The sequence below is a fragment of the Sipha flava genome, unplaced genomic scaffold, assembly GCF_003268045.1.
Source record: "Sipha flava isolate LNK unplaced genomic scaffold, YSA_version1 131_pilon_pilon, whole genome shotgun sequence".
NCBI lineage: Eukaryota > Metazoa > Arthropoda > Insecta > Hemiptera > Aphididae > Sipha > Sipha flava.
Window position 1 is genome coordinate 593,463 of NW_020271757.1, and position 25,800 is coordinate 619,262.

Consider the following 25,800-nt stretch of genomic DNA (forward strand, 5'->3'; position numbering starts at 1 on the left):
ATTCATTAGATTATCATGATAATGTAGTCTGTGAGTAATGTATAAGTTATTATAAATTATGATTCATCAGTGCAGTAAATCAGTCTGTTAGAAATTATTCAAGTAGATACTACAAACTCACGTGAATGCTCATAAAATAATTTTTACTTGTTTTTACATTCAAATCATGAATTTTTTATTAATTTTAACTGTTTTTTTAATCATATTATTAACTACAACTTTTGCAACAGAAAAATATGTACCAGATGCTTCATTAAGTGTAGTAAGAATAAAAAACCAAATTGCTTATTAAAAATTCTTAATATATATTTATTTTAGCCAAAAATAATTAAATACTATGGCTATCCATCTGAAACTCATATTGTGGATACAAAAGATGGATACTTATTAGAACTTCATAGAATACCACACGGTAAAAATAAACAACAGTTTAGGAATTTCCCAGTTTTATTACAACATGGAGTTGTAGCTAGTTCAGCAGATTGGATAATAAATGGTCCTTCAAAAGCACTTGGTAAGAATCCTAATATTTTTATAATTTACACTTACTTATGGAACTATATAAAGTTTGTTAATTCAAAAGAACTAAATTCTTTAAAAATACTAAAATTAATATTAGATTAATTTTTCACTCTCAAATAAAACATTAAGAATTAAATATTAATCCAAAAATTCTGTATTTGTATTTTATATTATTTAGCTTACCAATTAGCAGATCAAGGTTTTGATGTATGGTTAGGAAATTCTAGAGGGAACACTTATTCTCGTTCTCATAAGAATTTTAGTCCAGACAATGAAAACTTTTGGAACTTCAGGTAAATTCTAAATTCTTATTAGTATAATATATCTACATGTTTTACTTTAATGATAGTTACAGTGGTTAGGCAATATTTCTAAAAGAAAAATATGTCTAGATAATAATTATAATCAAAATCTCTTTTTGTAATTTTTAAGTGAAAAACACAATTATAATTAGTAAAGTATGAAATGTCTTTAATATATAATAAAAAATTTATGGTTTAACTTAATTTATTCTATATTCTTAATACTACATAGGTAGTCCAGTTTCTATATTTCTTAAACTAAGGATTGCAAGATAGTTAATATGTTGAACATTTATTAAATACAAAAATGGATGTAATATGATTTCTTTGATACCTGTAACAAAATTAATGTAAATGCTTATCATGATTTATTGATTATTCAAAAGAAAAATTTAAATTTACTTATTATTTTATATTTTGCAAGGTCAACTTTAAATTTGATTAATTTTATTTAACTATAAATATTCAGTTTTTTATTAGGTAGTATTTTTATCATAAACTATTATCAACATGTTAGGTATATAATAATAATTTAATATTATCATATCTACTATTCTATTAATGAATTAATCATTTTTTGAGTTTCTTGTATTCTACATAAACATTGAACAAATAAAATGTTAACAGTTAGATTTTATCTCTCTTATTGACTTTAATATTAATAAATATAAATAAATGCTTAAAATTTAAAATAAATCTGCTTTTAAATGGCCACACATTATATAATACTCTAGGACAGTATTTTTATTTTTAAATGTAGTAAATTACTTTAAAGTATACTTTATATTTAATATTTTCAGTTTCAAAAATAATAAATAATCTACTTTAATAAAAAATAAATTAATATAATGCATCAAAATTTTCCATCTCTTGTAATAATCATGTTATATTTAAGAAAATGTATAGTCATCAACAAGGCCGTAACTGGGAGGGTCCAGGGTGTCTGGACCTCCCCCCCCCGAAATTTCTTCAATATTTTACGAATTTTTATAATACTTATTTATTTTTAATACCAACATAAATATTTTTAGTCAAAAATGACTTAAGCTCCAATTAATCATGGATTTCTTTTAATTTTATATCATAATATCATATGAAAATATGATATTAATTTTAATAAAAGAAAATTAATCTTTTTCTGTCTTATTTTTAACCAAATATCAAGTTAAAATCTAAATTCAATAAAATTACAATATACATGTTTTGGACTCCCTCCGAATAAATTTTTTAGTTACTGCCATGGTCAACAAGAATTTTAATATTATTATTTATCAGAGGAGATGAAGAGCAATATATGTTTAAAAAATTCATTATATCTCAAGATCCATATTAATTAAATTTCTGTTTTAACAATGGGTACATCAAACATTCCATTTTATGAGTTATAAAATTGTAAATGACTACCATGGAAACATGTTCTTAATCTATTCTTGAATTCTATCAAGTAATAATTAGTATTGGAATAAATAATTAATCGAACAAGAATTTAAATAAGTTCATAATTTAAACAATAAGAAGAATAAGACAATGTAATAAACTTATTTTATACACATTACTAAATAAGTAAACAATTGCCAATTAGATATGGAGAGCTTGTTTTTATTATAAAAATTACCTATCACAATTCATAGAAGTTAGTTTCATGAATGCCATTTTATTAAAAATGTATTTACTACCTATGTATTATGTAGTCATTGAAATTAATAATTTATAAAAATTACTATAGGAAGAGACATGTATTTTGATGTCCTACTAATTATGCCACTAAATAGTGTAATATTTATACTTATTAATATGTATCTTTAAAAACTTTAATAGTTTTCATGAAATGGGAATATATGATATGCCAGCTACAATAGATTATATTTTAAAACAAACAAAACATAATCAATTACATTATATTGGCCACTCAATGGGAACTTGTATATTTTTTGTTATGTGCTCGATGCTTCCAGAATATAATAATAAAATACGTGTACAAATTAGTTTGGCTCCAGTGGCTTATGTGCATCATATGACATCAATGTTAAATGGTTTAGTACCATATGCAAACCAAATACAAGTGTGTATACTTTTAAAATTAAAATGTTATTTAAATATAACTATATTATAAATTCCTTTTTAGAAAGCTACAAATTGGATTTCAAAAGGAGCTTTTTTACCTAAAAATGCTGCTAGTAAAATAGTGAATAAATATTTATGTGGGGAAGATGCTAGTAATTCAGAATTATGCAAAAAATATATAGTCTTCAAAATTTTTGGGGAAGATTCTGTTCAATTTGATATGGTAAGTTAATTAAATTTAAGTATTTTAAAATAATAAAATAACCAAATGTTTTTACTAGAAATTATTACCCATAATACTAGCTCATAATCCAGCTGGTACATCAGTGAAAACATTAATACACTTTGCGCAAGAAGTCAAAACAAGTAAAATATTTAAGCCTTAAATAATAAATTAAAATATTTATTTTATAATAATTTGTTTTAAGAACAATTTCAACAGTTTGATTATGGACCAGAAGTAAACACAAATATTTACAACTGTTCATATCCACCAAAATACAATTTAAATAATGTAATTACACCAATAGCATTTTATTATGCTAAAAATGATATATTAGCAGATTCTCAAGTAAGAATATAATTATTATTATTTAAGGTTAAAATTAAATAGTATTATAAGCAACCCAAATATAAGAAAAAATAACTTGAAAATCTTAAAATATGCTTAACTATATTGAAATCTGTATCAAAAATTAATTTAAAATTATGAGCGTAATACAATGCCTGGAGGTTACTAAATGACAGTATAAGAACAATACTTCTACAGAATTTACTAAAAAAACAGATATGTCAATTATTAAAAAAGACTAAATTATACTGCCTCTGGTATGTTTTTATATTTTTCTGTGTCAATTATGCTTATGCAATATGTAACTGCTATAAAATCATAACCCTATTCAACACATTTTTCAAATGAAGAAAATTTTTCATTAATTTAACAAAATTATTTGTATATAAGTGAACAAAGTAATAAATGAATTAACAAACACCAAATTACAAATTTATTTTTCATAATTTATCTGATTTTTTTTTTTTTTGTACATAGGATGTGATTGAGCTCTATACCCATTTAAGAAACAGATTGGGCTTAAATCTCATAATGTTTGATGAATTCAATCATGTTGATTTTCTGTACAGCCGTAATGTTTCTGACATGGTATACAATAGTGTAATAAGAACAATATCTAAGGTTGATTTGCTTGGTTGGGTACCAGTTTATGATAATACAGTTTCGTTCTATGCCTTAAAAACTGATAATCAATGCAATGATTCAGAACTTCACGAGAGAAGTTCAAGGAGAAAGAAAAATGGATTCTGGAGTAAATTCACCTCTATAATGGAAAAAATGGAAGTTCAACCAATTATATCAACAGAATAAGAATATAATGAAAACAATGGCAAGACTACTGATAAATTATTAAGGCCTTAGAAGAAAGCATATAATATGTGATAGTTTAAAAATAGAATACACAATTAATACACTTTTATTTATTTTATTGAAAATTTTTTGTCAACTTATAAACTAATTGAAAACACAAATTAATGAGTAATTTTATAATGTATGTATGTACAACTTAAATTTAAAAGTTTACTTACGTTTTTTGTTAATAATATAAAATTGAAAAAAGAAATATCAACATTACTATATAATTTTATCAATATTTTGATCTCGATCTATAAATTGTAATACAAAATGTAATTACTATTACTTTAAAAATTAATCAAAAAATATTTTGATAAGGTTAAAGGTAAGTCTTATTACCTGTAATCATCTCGATCTCTTCTTCTACTGCTACCATATTTTGGACTTCTTGAAGTACTAAAATAATAAATAATTAAATATTTTCTTTCATTTGAAGTACTAAAATAAATAAATATACATTACCTTTTTTTATAATCATCTCTTCGACTAACATAAGGTGATCTAAAATAAAGTAGTACAATTAAGTAATAATTATATTTTTTAAATACTGCATAGAAATATCTGCAAAAAATATTTAAGGAAAGCAGCAACATTCATAAATAAAAAATGGTTTTATATTTTGGTTTATGTTACAAAATTGGATTTGAAATTTCTTATTTTTTAATATACTTTGAAATATACTTTTACATTGTAGCTAATTTATCTAAAATGTATTTCAAAATTAATAATACACGATACTATGCCATAAATAATAATTAAAAGTTTATTATTATTCCAAACATTTAAGAAGTTTTAAATTAAGAATTATATTGAATTATTATCATAAAATAAATGTTAAAATTTACCTTTCTCGGGAATTCGCTCGACTAGTCTTACGATCATAATCTCTATCACGATAATCTCTATGTGATCTTTCTCTACGATCAATTCTATCTCGAGACCTTGATTGGTCAGATAAATCTCCTCGACTTCTATAGTCGTCTCGTTCTCTACTACTAAAACAATATTAATTTAAACTAAAGACAAAAAAAAATTAAATTTAATATTGTAATACTTAAAGTTCTTTTCGGGTACATTTCTTCTAGGCGCTTCTTCCACCACTGGAGGATATTTTTCACTCATTTTTTTTTCCATTTGTTGCTAAGAGAAATTAAAATTAATATTTATCAATTTTTAATTTTTTTTTTTTTGTTAATAGTAGTAATACTGACTGTTTGGTCGACCTACCTACCTGAATGGGCACAGGGATTCTAGGAAATAATGTGGAAAACCATTCCAATTTAAATAAAAAGCTCTTTAATATATCGCCAATTGACATTGTTTGACCTCCTCCAGCTCTAACATCCATTTCCTAATATTATTAATTAATTTATAGTTACAATATTTTATTATAAGAAGTTAGCATTTATAATTATTAAATTCTGAATTGAAAAAATACAGAATAATTAATTTTTTTTTTTTTAAATGAATTTTACAAAATTTAATTACCTCTTCATCATCTAAGAAAGATTCATACCAATCCCATAAATCACCTGGTGGCTGAGTATACCTAAAAGAAAAATAATAAATAATAAATTAAAATCGCATGAAATCAATGTTAAGAAAATTTTTAAAAAAATAGGAAAAGGAATACTTTCAGGATCATTATCATTCTTGAAACAATTATCCTCCATTATAGTTTGGGATAGTTTGATCAAAAACTTACCTGATGTACATAAAACCCAAAGCACGTATATAAGGTGAATCGCAATGGGTAATTAACCCAGTTACCTGCTTGCGAGTCAATTTCAATGTGAACAGTTTATATAGAAGACAAAAGGCTGTTGACACAATTCCACCAGCACCAACTCCTCGAACCTAAATCAATTTAGTTTAAAAATTTTCAATATTAATCGTATAACATATTTGAGTACAGAAAAATAAAAACTATAAATTAATTAAAAAACTAACACCACCACACATTCCAGTTTGCCCAGAGGTCTTCCGACTACCCTTTTCCCATGGCTCAAGATGTTGTACTTTATAATAAATTTCATCAATAACTTCATGGTAAGTTTTCAGTTCATATAAATTTACTAAAATAATAAATGTACTCAGTAATTTAATACAAATAAAGTATAAGTATAATTCATATTAATTTTTTAACACATAATAAATAGTAATTTGGAAAAGCATCTATGAGTTTAATATTGTATACAATTATATAATTTTCATAATTACCTTTAAAATAATGAGATGATTGAATATTAGTTAATATAAGAGTATTCAAATTCATTGTACGCTCATTACCCCATATTGGTAATGTGTTGTTCTTTCTTGTTAAAATGCTTCCTTTTGGTTTAGATTGATAATCATTATCATATCCTAAACAACACATAAAAATCTTAAATGAGTATTACAAATTATTACACTATACAAGTGTTAAACATTAATTTAGAACTATTATATTTAACATAGAAATTTAAAATATAACTAAAATTACAATTGGCTAAAAAAATATTCTGAATGGAAGTAAGGAATTTATCAGTATTATACTGTGATAAAATTATTTTGTAACGTTTTAATAAAAACAATTTTTATTATATGTAATTTTTTTAAAAATAATACTTTTTAGTTTAAACTTTCTTATAAAGTTATAATCATGTTTCATAGAAATTTTAATTATTTTTTTGAAGATAAAATTACTGTTGAAAAGTAAAATCTACAAGCATACGTTATAAGTGTACAATATATTTTCATATACATATATCACGTCACATTATAGCCAGATGTATAAGAGAAAATAACTAAAATGAAATTATTGTAGCGATAACTCATATTATTAAAATATGAATTTATAACTGATCATACCTAACATATTTATGATTTAATGTATCAGCAATACTATTTTATGTAATAAAGCAAATATTTATTTATTAATAACATATTTATTTTAACAAAACTAAATGAATCTTACCTTCGTTTTCATAATTGACTTCCATATTTGTAGTAAAGTAATCTTATTTTTCTTAAACCAAAAAAATATTTAGCTTAGATATATATTATACCTACTCAAATCATAAAAAAAAATACACAATACATTTAATATGCGCATGCGTCAATATTTACAGTGTAACCCTATATAAGATATTAAAAATGTAAATCACAAGTAGGATGAATTCCTAGAATTTTTATTATCATTCCGAAATAACTAAGCTACTATCCATAGATAATAAAGAATTTATTATTTATGGTGCTATCACCCCAAGGTTTATAGATAATATTATTGATTATAAACATCAAGATAAAGAATAATGATTATAAAAAATAAAATAATTATAAACTTTATACTATTATAAGGTCTATGAAAATTATAAAATTTTACCATAACACTTGATAAAATAAGAAAATAATCATCTTATTTAGATAATTTTGAATAATTCTTTGGAATTTAATTTACAAACAATAAACAAACTTATTATTTAGATTAACTAGTTACTTAATAATAAAATTGCTTAACTTCGTATTTATCAAAGAATAAATTAATATATAATGAAAACATCTTATCTAATTAATTTATTATATTTTTTTTATTTATTAAAAACCTTTATTAAATTAATTCTTTACAATCTGTACTATAAGTGCACAATAGGTAGTTTTTTTTTTACATTAAGAAAAGGCGGTGAGTAGTTTATAGGCGCTTCACATTAAAAACGCCTGATCTTGTGGTGTTTAGTGTCTGAGGTCTCCAGGCTATTTACGTTTAAGGTGTCTTTCCGGGTTACCTGGAAGCTGATTGGTGTGAAGTTGAGCGATGAGGTTGTTTGAATGATTGGCCCATTTTGGAGTGGAAATGATTGTAAAATGTAGCAGCTGTTTGTTCAATAGTAGCCATTTTTAGCTCGTTGTAAAGACTGACGTTGGTGACGTACCAAGGGGCATTGACAGTCATTCTTAGGCATATCGATTGAAATGCTTGGATGGTTCTGATTTTAGGTGGTTTGGCCGAGCCCCGTTAAGCAATTCCGCAAGACCATATAAGTTGAAGTAGGCTTTTATATATTAGTAGCCGGTTAGAGGTAAACATTTTCGATTTTAAGAGGGGTCTAAGGACATGTAGGCGGCTGTTCAGTTGATTGCGTTTAGTTTTTAGGTGCGGGTTCCAGGTAAGTTTTTTGTCCAACACAAGACCTAGGTATTTGATTTCATTAGTTTGGGGTGTATTTACGTTGTTAAACGAAATGGGTGGGCAGATTCCCGGGTGGAGGGCGAATGTGATATGAGCTAATTTGGAGTCATTTATTTTGATTTTCCATGAGTTTAACCAATAGATTAGATTGTTTAGATGGTATTCTTTTAGGACGATTTGAAGTTTATTTATATTATTGGTGATTGCATTAGCGTTTCATTGACGAACGGTTCTTCGCAGGAAAAAAATTTTTGTGATCCATAATGTCATGTTTTTGAAAGCACCGTTTCGTACTATATTATTTAAAACTGAAGCTCCTGGAATTCCACTTCCGCCGGAGCCCATACTAACACGTTGGGGAACATGGCTACAAGCAGCTTCATACTACTGTCAATATTTTAAAGAAATATACAAAGTTTTACAACTTCTAGATTCGAGCGATGCGGTTTCTATTAGAGAAGCTAAAATAATTGTAAGTGACCGTTTTGTGGAAATGAACATACGAAATTTTTGAGTAAGTTGTCCAAATGTATCTTCCACTACTTTCCTGGCTCTAGATAGTCGGTCATTAAATTTTTTTTTAGTATCATCTACATACATTTGAGGACCCGGGTATGGTCTTAATAAATATGTCTTTACAGAAAATGCTTCGTCGCCAATAATTGTAAATAGTAATTTTTCAATAGTTCCCGGTAGTGGTTTTCCATCAGGAATATTAAGTTTTTTTCATTCAAGTGCTTTTCCCAAATTGGAATTTGAAAAAAATACCTCCGTCACTGTTTTTACCGTACATAATACTGTAATATCTACAGCAATAAATCTATAGTGCGCATCAACTAATGCCATTAAAACTATGGAAAATATTTTTTTCTAGTTATAGTACATAGATCCGCTATTGGGAGGTGCTTCTATAACAACATGTTTCCCATCTAAAACGCCTATACAATTTGGGAAATTCCAAATATCCTAAAAATCATAGCTATCTGCTCCCAATTTTCTATTTTCGGTTGTGGTATGTATTGTCTTGTTAAATTTTTTATGATTGGTGTGCACACTTCTATAACAATTGAATGTACTGTAGAATGACCCATTCGAAAACTAAAAGCAATAGTTTGGCAGGAATATCCAGTTGCTAAAAATCTACAGAAAGAAACAATTAAAAAAATGTAAATAATTTTATTGGTTTTAATTAAATTTGTAATAAAAGTTAAAAAAAAAATGATTATTTTTGTAGCACAAGAATGTAAAAGGGCATGGGCAAATTTAAGAGACGCTTATAGAAGAGCTATCAAAAAAAAATTGCTACAGTGTCGGGTCAAAAAACTAAATATTTAAAAAAATGGAAATATGAATTGGAGATGAATTTTTTGAAACCATATATGAAGGAAAGGGAAACAATATCCTCAGTTGAAGCTCAAAGTGATGTGGAGAAAAATAGTTCCGATGCAGAAGACGATGAAACTTTTTCTGAAAATGAAACTAATCAATCTGACAATATTGCCAAGGAGAGTATTTCTTCACCTGATGAAAATATTACACAAAGTACACTACCGGCACCATCTCAAACATTTTGTGTACCTCAACCTAAGAAAATTATGACTCCGAAAAAAAGAAAAAAAACAGAATGCTGTACCACTTCAGAATCCGCATCCTCACATTTGATGAAATACATTATTGAAAAAGAAGTTAAGTCAAATTACAAAACAGAAATTTATGTGATTGATAATTTTTTTCTGAGTATGAGTTTGACAGTGAAACAATTTTCTTCGTATCATCAGCATTTAGCTAAAACTAGAGTTTTTTTTCCATAATATCCGAGTTGGAGCTAGAACATTTAAAATCACAACAATTGCACCAACAACAAAACATGTCAGGATTTCAATTAATACCTCAATCGACAAAAGTGTATACTCTTAGTCCGATAGAACACCCCTCAGATTCAGATACATCAACATCTATAGGCAACTTTTTCCAAACATTTACACAGAATTAAAATGACTCATAATTTAAAAAAATTGTAATTATATATTCATTATCATTATCATTTAAATTTTAATTGCACTTTATTGTTACAATTGTTAATAAATGTTGTAATAAAATATTTTTTTCTGTTTCACATTATATTAGTAGACGAAAATAGTAATAATTATATACTTTCTTACTTTAAACATACAGCCAATTTCTGTTTAGCCGGTATAGCTTCTCTAAAGTGCGTGTTCTGTTTAGTTATGTCATTTGAAATTTGTTTTAGAATTATATTGAACTGATATGAACACATTCTAAAATAAATAAAACATTTTTCTTCGTGATCTTCAAGAGATCCACATAAACTATAAAATTCACCCTCTATTTTTCTCCGTTTTAAAATGTCATGCATCCAAATACGTTTTTTAATTTTTAGTGGTTTTTGCTCTTCTTCGTCTAAGGCTATTGCCATCATGGCTAAATGTTTGGTCGACAAGTGCTTAAACATGGTTTTAAAATTAATATTACGCGTTGCATGACTCGTTGCACTAGTTCACTGTAGTTAACTGTGCGTATAAATTACTTTTCATTTATGACGGTCTGTCTGTCGGTGCAAAACGGTACTATGTGAATACTCCTTAAAATGTCGGTTCGGTACGGGTCTGTGCGGTCCAGTGCGAATCAACCGTTATGCGTTTGACTCTGTTGGGACTGTTTGCTAGTCGTATTCATTACCTGAGAGATCAGATGGGGAGTTGTCACCCGTTTGATATAATTAACGGTGTTTATGATTATTTGAACTCATAATGATAAAGATAGGGTATCGATGTTGATAGGGAAGTTATGAATAATAATTGGCCTTGGTGAATATATTAAATTATACATTACCAGTAATTAGAAGACCAGAGACGTACACTAGGTACGACGGCATGCACTAATGACTTGCTATCAAGAACTGATAAAAGCGGATAACGATTAATATACGACTAGACTACACGGTATCTCAACACGAACTGATCTAATTCATTTAAAAATGTTCATTTTGGTAATATATTCTGATATTCATTATCATTAAATATATGAAGGGTACAGGGGAAAAACGGTAGTATTCCATTTATTTCGATAGCAAATAAGGAGTAATATCAACAGTTGATATATATAACAGAAAAAATCTTTCAGTCCATACCTTATTTTTACTCCCTTGAAAAATGTACAGAAATGGACTATTACCGTTTTTCCTTAGTACCCTTCATATAAAAAAGGATAGAAGGTAAAAATTAAAGAATTAAAAATAAAATACATCAAATTTTTTATGTTTTATTAGGTGAAAGTCATATACATAAATCTCATTGTTTTTGTGCCAGTTCCTTTTCCTTTGCTTTCTCAATTTTAGCGAGACGGCATGCAGACTTGGCACCCAAAACTCCACCACCCCAGTGACGTTTGAATTCATCAAATCGCTCATTAAAGTTGTTTTTAATAGACTCCACTAATTTAGCTAAAGTTGCACGGTCACCGGTATCAACCTATTAAAAACAGTGTATATATAAAATATGTATGTTATATATATATATATATATTATACATATATTGATGTTTAAAATTAAATTCTATCTATTAATATTATTTACTTGTGTTATAGCCAAAGCAGTACAGTTTTTGCGACGTACAAGGTTTCCTAACCTCCATTTTCCTTTGATAATGCAATAAGGAACACCCATTTTACGGCATAATGCTGGAAGATATATTACCAACTACAAAATAAATTATTACAGATTAATAACATTTTTTTTTATAAAACAACTACTTGTAAAACACTATACCTCCAAAGGATCCACATCATGTGCAATAACAACTAGTTGCGCTTTTTTCTGTTCAACAAGGTTTACAACAGTATTAATTCCTTGACGGATGACATTTGGACGTTTTGTAGGTTGATCTTCCTTGGTTTCTATTTTATCTTCAGCTCTTTTCTGAAAAAAAATATATATATAACCTCAGGGAATATATTATTTATTTAAAGTATTCTAAATTAAATTATGAGTTGACACACCTGTAATCTTCTTTTCTTCATGGCAGCAGTTTCAGGTCTGTACTTTTCCATCAATTTGAACAATTGAGTAACTAAAATAATATTTATATAATATATGTACAAAATAAATTTTCTGTTGAGACATCTAATTGTTCTATTAAAAAATAAGTTTAATCACCTAATTTGAATTAAAACATCATCTTACCAGTAGCTTTGTCTGCAGCATATGAGAATTGGTTGATTGGTGGTGGAATTTTAAGCCTTCTCTGAAGAACAGATTTTTGACGTTGAATACGAATGTAATTTGGCCATTTTACAAAACGGCTTAAATCTCTTTTGGGTTGGATATCCTGACCTTATGAATGAATAACATTATGAATTATAACATGAGCATTTCTCAATATAATTTAGAGGTTGAATTTATGTACAATAGAAATATGGATCAACTTGAATTATAAAGGTATGGTTTGATAACTAAGTTTTAGTAGTTATAGATGAGTTCTTACCAGTATCATAAATAGGGAAGTGTATTGTCACTCTCCAAAATGTTTAGATTACCTAATGTTACTCCATTATCTTTACCAAATTTATATTTAAATTTTTTCAAATATACAATCGCCTTGAAATTTATTTTTGGTTGCGCAACTGAATCATATATACTATACACATTTGTTATATATTCCAATATACATCTCATCTATCATTACAGAGAGACACGTTATGTCAAACACTTACTATGATGAGTATGACTATAACGTTTCACAGAAATTTTTTACTAGTTATTTTAAAAAATCAATAAATATTTAATACTTTTGGGAATGATTTTCAATCCCAAAAGAACTTTAAGTAAAACCTTTCTATAATGGACCCTCTATTAAACAGAATTCTCCTTATAATTGAAAATGTCAACAGTCTCAGTAAAAATAATATATGAAATTGACCTCTTTAAGACAGAACCTCTACAAAATGAAAACGGAAAATTAAATTATTTAAAGATAAATAATAATCATGTAAGTACTGCATGTAAACATATATATTTGGTAACATAAGCCTTATCATTATCTGAAATATCATTTGATAGTATGAGGAATGCATTACAGCCAATGTTGATATAGAAGATTTCATTAAATTTGATAATAAATTAGAAACACATGAAACTTATTATTCTTTTTTAGAAGAAAAATATGATGATGATGACAGTGAGACCAACGACGAGTCAAAAATAAAAGATTTTAAAATCGCAATCTAATATTTATAATTATAAAAATTTTCAGTAACAGTTTCAAATCGAAATCTATTAGAACTTACAAATAACCAAAACCCAAGAATAAGCTAAACATGCTGCTCTTAATCACAAAAAAGCAATCAAATATTTAAAACTATTTTTTTAAATTATAACAAAGGAATAAATTTGTTACTATTTAAATTTTTTTTTAGTTCTTTAGTATTATACACAAACATATTTAAATATTAAGTCATACATTATAATCTTACTGTATACATTTATGTTGCATGAAGTATTTGCCTAAAATATAATTTTTTAACACATACATGCATACAATCTTGAAACTTAATTTTTTTTCTATCTCTCTGACGTAAAACTCTTTAAAACGGAAAAATGTTTAGTCTTAAACGAATCCCGTTATAGATTTTACTGTATATACAAAATAACCAACAAAAGAAGCATCTTCATGACAACATCATAAAATTTTTGAGAACTCAGTAGTGCAATTAACTTCTATTTCAATGAACAATATTATAAGAATAAATAATATAAAAGATATAAAGAATATATAATATAAATTATAAGAATCAAAAATTAAAATATAATTTAGCTTGAAAATTACTAATACTGATTTACTCAACTTTGTAACTAGCCAGAAAATATTAAATTGTTTATCATTTTGACCTTAAGAATTAAATTTAAACTAAGCATGAAGGTTGAAAAAACTTAGAGAAGATAATAAATGAATAAATCAATTAAAAATAGATCTTTTACAAAAATAAAAAATAGACTTAGTAAATGCTCAGGGTTAAAAAGCTCATAGAATTTTTCATATGATTCAACAAAAATATTTATCATCATAGCAAATTACACAAAAATGAACTAAAATTATATTTTAAAACCGATTTGGGAATTTTCTACAGAATAAGATATGCTTAGAGTAAAAAGCACATAAGTACTTTTCAAAATATAATTATCAATAGGGCTCGGATTTATATGTATTAAAAAAACCAATATATGTAATGACAAATTGTTTTATATGTGATAATAAAATGAAAAAAAAGAAAATAAAAAAATTAAGACACTTGAATTAAAATATTATGAAATTGAACCTTGATTTCGATAGCAATGAGATACCAGATACAAATTATCAAAATGTTCAAATTATCTACGGTTTGATCATAACATAGATTTGTACTGACTAAAAGAGCTCTCGACTTCAACAGAGGTAATGAGTCCAAATTTCATATTTCTAATGTCCAAAGGAGTGAGCTCAATTTACATTATTACCCCATTCATTCCGCTATGTATATATCTAATTAATTTTAGATAGTTTAACCCTATATTTTTGATTATTACACTGTGTATGTTTTCTTTTACTGCAACTCACAATAGTCTATGTACTTATACTATACATTTCACAGCTTCTACAAGTTCTCAACTTTGAACTGAAGATATTTTTCATGCCAAACATATTGAAATAACAAAATAACTAACATATATCAACCGTAGATAAAATTCAATAATTGGTAGTATTTTGTTTAAGTACTTTAGAAAACATGAGAAATTGTTTGTATTGAATTGTTAATAATTTGTAAATGGACAAATAGTAAAAATATGTAAAAATAAAATATAGTTGATTCCATTGGAAATCTCTTGAAACAAATTTATCATTTACCTAAATTAATTTATCAAGTCATAGTAAAAATATGTATTTACATATAAATCTGAGCTCTAATTATCGGCAATATTCATTCAAACAAATTGTATAAAAATATGCTGATATAAAAGATTGGCATTTACTGACTTAATCAGGACAGTCCCAGTTTTAAAGGTATGTCCCAACCGATCATTTAGTTTGTCACGGTTAATATGAGCTAAGAAAAAATAACATTATACATAGTAATATTTAATAATAAAACATAGAATATAATTGTACATAATATTATTTAATGGTTTTATACAATAATAATATATTTTTGTATAAGCAAATAAATATTTAAATTACCAAATTATATACTTATTCTTGTTTCCAAATAAACGTTACACGAAAAATAAGTCATTCAATATGATGTCCCGGTTAAGGAATTTCAAAATCTGGCAACCTTATATATATATAAAGTTAATTATAATAATATAAAATAATAATATTTTAAATCTATGATATAACATAATATTCATTACAGTAATAAAATTAAGTGCTCAGGGTTAAAAAGCTCGTTAAATACTTTATCATTAAACAATTCAATAAAAATGTTTTTCATCATAGCACAGTTAATATAAAATCCATACCATTACCTGCTACAACATAAGGGTTTATATTTTAAAGTAAAAATATAATTTTAGATTTATAAAAATATATATTTAGTAAAATTTAAGCTCAGAATGTCATTATCAACATTATTCTTAATTATATTTAATATATATGAAGTTCTGTTGAAGAAATTCAAGCATCATTGCTAAACTCATAAATACATATAAGATGATTATGTAGTTAGTATTAATAACATTACCTACAAAAACTATAAAGGTAATCACACAAATACTAACAATAAGAACCTTATTCAGTTTGTTAAATTATATGTAACATACAGAATTTGTATTTCTTTTTTTCTACATAATATGAAGATATAAAACTAAAACATGGAATAAAAATTTGCTCAGGATGTCATTTACAGCATTATCTTAAAACAATAAGGAATTAAATTCAGGTGAAGAAATTCAAACATCATTGCAATTTTATACATTTTTAATAAAATACACAATTATTAGGGTAAATCACAAATGAAAAAAAAAAACCTATTTGGAATGTCTATACAACAGACAATATATTTTCTGAAATCCAAGCATGCCATGTGGCATACTAAAGGAAGCATGATTCAAAAGATATTGATCAATAATCCAACTAGTAAGCACCTCAGAAGAAAACATCAGTAATAATGGCAAGATAGTCAATACAAATATAAGAATGATAGATAGAACAGAAACATTCTAGACTGCTACTGTGATAAGAAGAGGGATAAATAGAACCAGTGACAGGTCTCAACGGCTCTTAAGGCAAAAAAATATCACAAATAAATGCCTAAATAATAATTTACTCACCAATTCCAAAGTTCCTTGGTCTTTTTTCAAACAAAGGGTTAACAACTTTCTGTTTAACCACTTTTTTGGGTTTTTCACTCACAAGAGGTGCTGGAGCAATTTTCGCCTTCTTCCCAACTTTTTTATTCGCACCTGGCTGAAATAAAAATTAATAAAATTAAATGAGCATATAATCAAACAAATTTTAAAGAAACAAAGTTTAAAAAAAATATTAGAAATAAATTATGATAAAAATGTTTATTAGTTGATGAGGCAACTCAAATTTTAAACCTAATCTCTAAATAATATAGTGTTATACATTTTTATTCGTAGAATCGGTAATACTTAAAAAAATTCAACAAATATACTAAACGTATATTACATTTAACATAAAAAATTACCTTTTTTGGAGCCATGATGACAAAAAGCTTAAAGATTAACTAGATAAATGAGGATGTAAATGTGAACAATCGGAATGGGAATGGAAGACACTCACTTCCGTGCGAACCGTAGCGAAAAAAGAAAAGTTTTAGGTTATGTTGACATGGTCAACAGGAATACGAATCACAACACTGCGTTTGTATAAATCATAGAAGAAAAGAAGTATGGCATAAATTCCTTCATGGAGTGATAAAGGAAAAAAAATTGATAGTACATTAAGTTGTGGAGCTGATAATTTATTGTTGATATGGGACGGTAAAATACTTAACAATTATATAGTTTTTGTCTTATGCATTAATATAATTTTTATATTAATATTTCTATATCAATAAACTGCAGTATTGTTAATTCGCAGCAATTATCTAGTTGATAAATTAAATATTGTAAATGTATAGTTAATAATTATTTTAATAAATTAATCATTTAATTTTTATTAATTAAATTGCTGTAAGAAAATTGTTTGCTTATAAACATACAATTTTTAAACAAATTTTTGAGTAATATATAAAATTAAATTTAACACCTATGTCTACTTCAATGTCGGTTACAAAATCTTATACAAACCGATTAAAAAGTGATGTGAAATGCATGTTGGAAAATTTTGAAGGTAATAAATAATTTATATTAAACGCAATAGAATTCATTTATAATGACACTCATATTGGTTACAAATTTGAGTCTATAACTCAATGTTAAATGATTCTAGTAGTGTGCAAGTTCTGTATTCAACATTGGGTAGAATTACATCATGTAAGATGGTTTCTTTAATGTTTTAAATGGATTTTATCATTTATACAATTTTATGTGAAATAGAAGTCTTAACTTTTATGTTATTTAATTTACATATTACAGTTATGCAATAATATAAATTGTGTGATTAGTTCAAAACCTCTATTATTATAATATAATCTATTATTTTGTTTATTTTGAAATACTTATTTTATCTTTTATCATATAATACTTATAATTATAAATATGCAAACTTGAAATCATTATTTGAAAAAACAGTCTTACTGAACTATTTTCTAATCGTATATTATTATTATTTTATGTGCATATTTGTTAAAAATTAATCAAATTATTTTATTTTAGGTCAGTGCTTCACAACAGGGGCTATATCGCTCCTTGGTGGGTGGTGAGCTTGTTTTGGGGATTAGGGAGGGAGGAATAGCGAGCGGTGAACTTTTTTCCATTCAAAGCAATGCAGCAAGATTGATCAGTAATTGTTTCCCGTTTATCGATTTCTAAAGATATTCGTGATTATGAAATATAAACTACATAATAAGTAGGTATATTATACCAGAGATAGTGTGTTATTATAATGAATAAAAAAAAAATCGACTAGACATCATCAAAATAGGAGGCTTACGCCTTTATCTCACAAACTTTGAACCAAACGTAAAAAAATTGGCTTTGAATCACCAAACACAACCATCTTACTGATCAATACATTTCAAAACATTTAAATATAAATTTTACATTTTATTTTTACTATATTTACATTTATATATATATATATATATTATTTATTATTCAATTATAAACATTTAATGTATACTATTTTTTTTTTAATGAAGTAAAAGGTGGGAGGGCATTAAAAAACATTTTGCTTCTTAGGGGGTGAAAGTTTGAAAAAGGTTGAGAAGCACCGTTGTAGATTATAGGCAATTGATATTAAAGATTTAAATAAGTAATTTAATATTTTTTTTATATATTTAACATTTTACAAAATCGAGTATAAGTTATGTTTTATGGTCATTGAATCATATATTTATCTGTGAGCTTTCTGAATAATTAACCAAACATAAAATAGTTATATAGATATTGATATTTTTTTATACATTTACTAAACAATTGAAAAAACTGTATTATTATCGTTAGAAAATTATATTACTATATAAAATCCCTGAATGAAAAAATTATAACATAAATAATAATAAATAATAATTTAAGAAATAAAGAATAATGAATAATAATAATGACATTTTTAATTACTATTTCACATAAACTTAAATTAATTTATACACTACAATTTAGCTCCTATTTTTTAAATCCAAGTTAAGATATTATATTATAACTTGGAGTTTATAATAATTAATATTTTAAATTTACAGCAGTATTTTCTATTGTATTTAAATATAAATATGTATTTTTGTTTTTTTTTTGTTTTTAGGTATCGTCAAACTATGTAAGACTGATGATGATCAAACACAAGTTTCCAAAGCAACTCGTAGTGAATTGATTGCATTTGAAATGGAAGTCAGAGCAGCCAACATCGTTCGTGCTGGGGAATCTCTTTTAAAACTTGTTTCAGATATGAAGCAATACCTCATTTTAAATGACTTTCCATCTGTTAATGAAGCCATTGCCCAAAATTCAAAACTATTTCGTACCAAACAAGTTGAATGTGATCGCAAATTAACAAGTCTAGTTGATGATATGTCAACAGAATTATATGAGCTTGAAGAAGAATATTATACATCAAATTATAAATAAAGAGGAGGTCTATATATTATCAATTTATTTTATTAGATGAAAAGTTTTTAACAAAAATTCCCCCCAGCCATATTTATAATGTATTATTAAATAAATTATCAACTATTTTTAAAGAACATAAAAATACAAAAATAGTACAATAACAAAAATTGCCGCTACTGTAAGTTTCACATACATTGATTTTAAGTTGAGATTAGTAGCTTCTTTTTTGTATTTTTTTGATAATATAGATAAATTTTGTGCTTTTGTATCAAGTTCTGAAAAATATAATTAAATAATTATTTAATTTAATATATACCTATGTATAGATATATTATTATAATAAAAAGCAATATGCATATTTTACATGATTATTGTTTTTTTTTATAAAATTGTTATGGTTAAAAAATTGTCTATCTATAATACATAATTAAGTGAAATCATGAAAACTAAAATAGATACACAATTACATTAATTAAATAATAATGATTCTACATATTATATCATTGTACTAGATCTGACTTGTTTATAAGAATTAAAAATTTCAAAGGTAAATTTCATTTGAAAAGTCCTCTGGTTTATTAAAATAATTTTAGGTCTTGTATTCAATTTTATTCACTACTAATTAGTTTTACTTGGGATAAATAATATTCCTGTAAATTATTTTGTTGAATCTATATAACATATTTGTTCATGTACACAAATAATAAAATATTTTTATTTTATTTAGATTACAAACATGAAGTAATTGAACAACTTTAGATTAAATGAAGTCGATTTCAGAAATATTGAATTTTGTGGTTATTTATAAAAATTTACATAATATAATCTTTAGAGTATTATGAATAGGGCTGGAATTTTAATGCACTAAAACAAAAAAAAAAATGCTTTTGTGACCAAAAAAACTCTAAATAATACACTTAAAAAAAAGCACTAAAATTTTTATTTTTAATAATTTTAGTATAAATAAAATTATATAAACTATAATAAAAAGTTAAAATAACAGAAAAACTCATAAAATGCATTATAAAAATTACATTAAATGTATTCAAAAAATATATTACAAGTGTATTTAGTATAGTATTAGTATAAATTTAAAAAAAATTGTGCATAAAACTAGATATTATACTCATGTATTTTGTTTAATCTAAAATAACACATCGTTTTACACTTGTTATCTAAGTTTTGACGAATTTCAACAATTGTCCAATAATATAATTCAAATTATGAGTACCTTCTTATAATCTGTTTTATTTATATATAAACCATGTCGGAGTTAAAATCTTAGAATAAAATTTCTTATTCATATTTTGTTTCCAAAAAATTAAGAAAATTACCTAAATACTAAAAAATGCAAAATAAACTTTCTTATTTTCATTTAAAAGCACATAAAATAAATATATGACAGTATGAGCATCACAAGTTAGCTTTGAAAAACAATACAAAATGTATTGAAATTCTAGCTTTAATTATAAATGATAAAATTACATGTGTTATATATTAATTCTTTAAATGTCTATTTTGGTAAATTAACTTAAATAAATGATTATATTATAAATGTTGAATTAATGAATTATAATATACAACAAATTATAAATTACACATAGTTGACAGAATAAAAATGAATAATTATTTATTATTATTGTAGGAAAAAGTGAATAGCACTATATTAATAACTTAATAATTATTCTTTAATGTCAAATAAATTAAATATTGTTTTAACTGCTATTTCTAATAAATTGTAGTGCATAATAATTAAATAATAAATAATTTATTTATGAAAGATGATTAATCATTTAGACTAAAGAGTATTTATACATGTCAGTATTAGTCATACTATTTTACTATTCATAAATATTTTAAAGCAATTATGAATCATTGTAATAATAAACTGATTTATGATAAAGGTCTGAATAATACAAACAATGTATATTTTATTTTTATATAATTGTAAATTAACTGATTCACAAATATAATTTTATTGTAATAATTGAATGTGATATAAATTGTACACTTCAAATAAAAAAAAATACTTATAAAAAAAGTATTACCTGACAAAACAGTGCCTCTTTGTAATACATCATCAATATTTTGAACCATAATTCTTTGAACATCTTGGAGTTCATTATTTATTGAATTTAAATTTTTACGTACTCTGGAATCTATGTAATTTTTTTTTGCTTTTTGAATATAGTTATCTATAAAATAAAATTGTATTCATTATAACTAATAAATGAAAAATATTTTACTTAGACAAATATTCATTTTATCAAACAATTTTACTAAAGACAACAATATATATTTCTTTTTAAGATATTAAATACAATACCAAATTCAATAAGTGTATAAGGTCGTGAAACAGTTGATACTTGGCGTCCGTACAGTCTATTAAACTCAGCTGCTATATCTTCTAAAAAACCAAATGCTGCTCTTTTTGAGAAGTTTTTTTCACACAAAACTAAGTAACTAACATCTTTTTCAATTATGTAGCTGAAAAAAAAAAGGAATACGTATACACCATAGTAGTAATATTTAAAATAAATATTTTAATAAAACTTACTGAAAATAATAAGGAACAGATTCAATGGTACATTGCTTAGGAGATTGAAAGTTTAATTTCTTAAACAATAATTTTGCTTGATTTTGATACTCAATTAATTTTCTTCCAAACTATATGATTATTAAAAACAAGATTATGAATTATAAAATTATTTTTTTATATGTTAAATTGTTCTTCAACAAATGTAATGTTTTTGCAAGACACCAAATTTACCTGTTCGTCATCTTGCATGGATGCAGCTAATGGTAATCCATCAGGAATTCTTGCTATCATAGTTAAAAGAACCATATTTATACGTGATTTAATTAAGTTACGAATGAAATTACATCCAAAGTTTAATTTAAACACAGTTAATTTTTAGTTGAAATATAAAATTTGTACGTGTCCGGAACATTGTTATTTATTGTTATTATCATTGATTTTGCGATAAGATATTTTGACACGTAACTCTGTATTATCATTATTATTCAGTACGGTATAAAAAAATATTGTACTCGTGGGCTCAATTTTCACGTAAATAAAGTATAGTTACCAGAAGACATAATTCTGCTCAGAACAATAGTCCAGTAATAGTCTGGTAAACTACTACTTTTTTTATAATATCCGATAATGCTATTGCTATTTTGTAATAACAGCTGATAATATATAATATTTATCATTAATTTTAAATTTGATATTTAAATATCACCTCATGTATATTCAAAGAGTAAGAGTTACTCTATGTGTCAGTGGCGTATACAAGGGGGGGTGATTGTTAGATATGACATCCCCATTGAGTCGTATCATATATTACATTATTATAGGAATATAGGTAAATCGATAATACAATATGAAATATAGAATAATGCACAATACTAATTACATATATACAGGTTAACATTATCGCAATTGCGACAATACGTGACGAAAATTATTCGTTTACGTTTTTGTGCAACACAAAACGTTTAATAATAATAGGTATTGTAGCATCGAATACTGATATTCGAATAATTTATTGGTAGAACTATCCGAATTCGAATATACATTACATCTCTATTACAGACATTATGTCAAAATTTTCTTTGGAAAAAATACCCATTTGGGCAATATGTATAAAAATTAATTTTTTTTAATTTTTTTTTTTTAAATGCTTTTAGTCTGGTATTTAACTAAAATATTGTTGACTAAATTTTTTTTGAGTTAGCAGTTTTTCCGGAAAAACTTAGGAAAAGGTGGTCTTTATAGTGACCACCACCAAAATAAAAGGCTTTTTTTGAATAAAATGTTATAAAATCCAAAATATACTTAGTAACTTTAATAACAAATTAGGTATATGAGTACCATAAGAAGGATATAAGAAAATATTGTGATATTGTTTGATGTACCTATGTATAAGCTGATAATAAGGTGGTTAGTATACTGACCACTGTCAAAAAAATAATAAAAATAATTTAAAAGGTGGTTAATATAGTAACCACCGCACTTGAAAGGTAAAAAAAAAAGTGGTTAGCATACTAACCACTGACCCTCAAAGAGTTAAAATAAAAGTTTTAGTTTGTACGTATTATATATAATATTTAATAATTATAATTAACACCCCCCTTCAGAAAATCCTAGCTACGCCACTACTATGCGTATATTATACCAAATAGTCTATTACAGTGTTTCTCAACCTTTGTATAATGGCGACACATTAATAAAATTTTTCATATTTTGCGACACATAATAAAAAAATAAGAATAATAGATAGTATTAAATATTTATAATTAGTTAATAATATATAAACTTATAATATATAATCAATTATAATATATAAAACAACAAAGAAAAATATAACATAGGTAAAACAGCATTTTAATGAGAAATTTGTGACTGATATTTTTTACATAATGTATCAATTCGTGGTGAAATCTTCGATAAGGCGACTCTTAACTCCTCTTCGACATTAATTAATCTTTCCCTTTTTTTGTTTTTAATTTCATTCAAAGCAGAAAAAGCTACTTCGCACAAATATGATGTCAAAAATGGTAATAATACGGAATGAGCCAATTTTGTTAAGTTCGGATATTCTTTTTTTGTGTAAATCCAAAATTGGCTAAGCTCGAGCTCATAAAATTTCATTTGAAGAGTACGATCGTTTTTTAATTTTGCAAGTTCTTCTTCCTCTTTTAATGAAAGATGTGAGGTTTCTAAACTAGGATTAAATGGATTCCTCACCGAATCAAATAATTTCAAATCCAGCGATGAAAAATAATGATCAAGTTTTTGGTCCAATAATGTTATTGAGTCATTGATAATTGGTATTATTTTATCAGTAAATTTAGTATTAGCAGTTAAAGGAAACATATCCAAATTATTATCATTTACCATTCTTTTCCAAATCAATAATTTGCCTTTAAATGCAGCCATTTTGTCTGTAGATATTAATAAATTTTGATTTTCACTTTGCATGCTTAAATTTAATTGATTCAGGTGTTCAAAAATATCAGCTAAATATGCTAATTTTGAACACCAAAATTCATCGGATAAATAATCGGAATATTCCATTTGCTCCATTGTAAAATATACTAAAAGTTCTTCTCTAAGTTCATAAAAACGTGATAAAATTCGCCCTTTTGATAACCAACGTACTTCTGTATGAATAATCAATGTATAGTGGTCAGATTCCATTGATTCACATAACTGGGAAAATAATCGAATTTTTTGAGGTCTACTTTTAATAAAATTCACCATTTTTTCGACTTGATCCAGTACAATCTTTAATTCATTAACAATACTTTTTGCTACTAATGCCTCCCTGTGTAAAAAACAGTGTATTGTGTTTATATTTGGATTTTGATTTTTGGCAATTGTAATAAATCCTTTAATAGAGCCTGTCATTGATGGCGTCCCATCTGTAAAAATACTTACACAAGAAGTCCACGGTATACCATAGTTTTTAAAATATTTATTTATAACATCAAAAACATCTCGACCAGTTGTTGTCCCAGATAATTCTTTACAACAAAAAAACTGACTAACAATTTTTGAATTTTCAAAAAATCTAATAAATGCCATTAATTGAGCTTTCCCACTTATGTCTGTTGACTCATCAACATGCAAGGCAAATAATTCTCCACTTTTTATAACTTCAATAACCTGCTCCTCAATATCCTCTGATATATTTATAATCCTACGACTAATTGTACTATCAGATAATGGTATTTTAATTATTTATTTTTTTGCTTCGACTCCTAATATAGTCTTTACCATAATACGACAAGCTAGCATAATAAGACTCTCGGCAATTAAATGAGATTTTTTTGTTTGAGCTATCAATTGGGCGATACGAAAACTAGCTTCCTGTGCCTTATCCGAAATTTTCACTGATCTTACAAATTGTTTTGATTGTAGTTTTTTTGAATCTAATAGTCTTCGAAAATAATCAATTTGTTTATTTTGTAACGATTGATGTTTTGTGGTGAAATGGCGGGTTAGCTTATTGGGAACCATTGATTCATTCGACAATTTTTCGTCACAAATAAAACAATAAGGAATAGGACAATGTTCGTCGCCGACCC

The 25,800-nt window shown here is 25.4% G+C and overlaps 6 protein-coding genes, 2 non-coding genes and 1 pseudogene across 11 annotated transcripts; 3 read left to right on the forward strand and 6 right to left on the reverse strand.

Moving 5' to 3' along the window:
• On the forward strand, window positions 1-4,430 carry LOC112694584 (gastric triacylglycerol lipase-like). The gene is made up of 8 exons (XM_025570102.1): window positions 1-262; window positions 319-514; window positions 701-815; window positions 2,643-2,886; window positions 2,950-3,111; window positions 3,170-3,254; window positions 3,317-3,459; window positions 3,937-4,430. Exons 1-8 carry the CDS (start codon window positions 167-169, stop codon window positions 4,267-4,269), a joined length of 1,374 nt encoding a protein of 457 aa, XP_025425887.1. The 5' UTR covers window positions 1-166; the 3' UTR covers window positions 4,270-4,430.
• Window positions 4,431-4,610: 180 nt separating this feature from the next.
• On the reverse strand, window positions 4,611-7,375 carry LOC112694614 (pre-mRNA-splicing factor 38B). Of its 4 annotated transcripts, none has more exons than XM_025570147.1 (10): window positions 7,271-7,375; window positions 6,535-6,678; window positions 6,265-6,389; window positions 6,020-6,171; window positions 5,803-5,863; window positions 5,546-5,665; window positions 5,369-5,454; window positions 5,160-5,306; window positions 4,777-4,815; window positions 4,611-4,710 (listed from the first exon to the last, which is right to left on the reverse strand). In XM_025570147.1, exons 1-10 carry the CDS (start codon window positions 7,293-7,295, stop codon window positions 4,650-4,652), a joined length of 960 nt encoding a protein of 319 aa, XP_025425932.1. In that variant the 5' UTR covers window positions 7,296-7,375; the 3' UTR covers window positions 4,611-4,649. The 4 variants fall into 4 exon arrangements, 2 of the variants coding, with proteins under 2 accessions (XP_025425932.1, XP_025425931.1); XM_025570146.1 differs by having other exon boundaries at window positions 5,160-5,309; XR_003149584.1 differs by lacking the exons at window positions 4,611-4,710; window positions 4,777-4,815 and having other exon boundaries at window positions 5,214-5,306; window positions 5,542-5,665.
• A 2,325-nt stretch (window positions 7,376-9,700) lies between these two features.
• Window positions 9,701-10,509, forward strand: LOC112694622 (annotated as a pseudogene).
• A 1,235-nt stretch (window positions 10,510-11,744) lies between these two features.
• LOC112694610 (60S ribosomal protein L7a) lies at window positions 11,745-17,315 on the reverse strand. The gene is made up of 7 exons (XM_025570141.1): window positions 17,187-17,315; window positions 16,807-16,942; window positions 12,685-12,834; window positions 12,501-12,571; window positions 12,271-12,420; window positions 12,079-12,201; window positions 11,745-11,973 (listed from the first exon to the last, which is right to left on the reverse strand). The coding sequence occupies exons 1-7, from the start codon at window positions 17,199-17,201 to the stop codon at window positions 11,794-11,796; spliced, it is 825 nt and encodes a 274-aa protein (XP_025425926.1). The 5' UTR covers window positions 17,202-17,315; the 3' UTR covers window positions 11,745-11,793.
• LOC112694664 lies at window positions 14,502-14,570 on the reverse strand. Its single transcript, XR_003149589.1, has one exon. It is a non-coding gene; the product is annotated as a small nucleolar RNA SNORD36 (small nucleolar RNA).
• LOC112694663 lies at window positions 15,902-15,976 on the reverse strand. Its single transcript, XR_003149588.1, has one exon. It is a non-coding gene; the product is annotated as a small nucleolar RNA SNORD36 (small nucleolar RNA).
• A 257-nt stretch (window positions 17,316-17,572) lies between the features above and the next one.
• LOC112694611 (mediator of RNA polymerase II transcription subunit 22-like) lies at window positions 17,573-19,774 on the forward strand. The gene is made up of 2 exons (XM_025570142.1): window positions 17,573-17,833; window positions 19,400-19,774. The coding sequence occupies exons 1-2, from the start codon at window positions 17,752-17,754 to the stop codon at window positions 19,720-19,722; spliced, it is 405 nt and encodes a 134-aa protein (XP_025425927.1). The 5' UTR covers window positions 17,573-17,751; the 3' UTR covers window positions 19,723-19,774.
• A 21-nt stretch (window positions 19,775-19,795) lies between these two features.
• On the reverse strand, window positions 19,796-22,845 carry LOC112694612 (vesicle-trafficking protein SEC22b). The gene is made up of 5 exons (XM_025570144.1): window positions 22,475-22,845; window positions 22,262-22,371; window positions 22,031-22,191; window positions 21,753-21,899; window positions 19,796-19,979 (listed from the first exon to the last, which is right to left on the reverse strand). Exons 1-5 carry the CDS (start codon window positions 22,547-22,549, stop codon window positions 19,831-19,833), a joined length of 642 nt encoding a protein of 213 aa, XP_025425929.1. The 5' UTR covers window positions 22,550-22,845; the 3' UTR covers window positions 19,796-19,830.
• A 1,063-nt stretch (window positions 22,846-23,908) lies between these two features.
• On the reverse strand, window positions 23,909-25,732 carry LOC112694623 (zinc finger BED domain-containing protein 5-like). Its single transcript, XM_025570155.1, has 4 exons — window positions 25,490-25,732; window positions 25,315-25,393; window positions 24,127-25,236; window positions 23,909-23,913 (listed from the first exon to the last, which is right to left on the reverse strand). The coding sequence occupies exons 1-4, from the start codon at window positions 25,730-25,732 to the stop codon at window positions 23,909-23,911; spliced, it is 1,437 nt and encodes a 478-aa protein (XP_025425940.1).
• Between the last annotated feature and the right edge of the window lie 68 nt (window positions 25,733-25,800).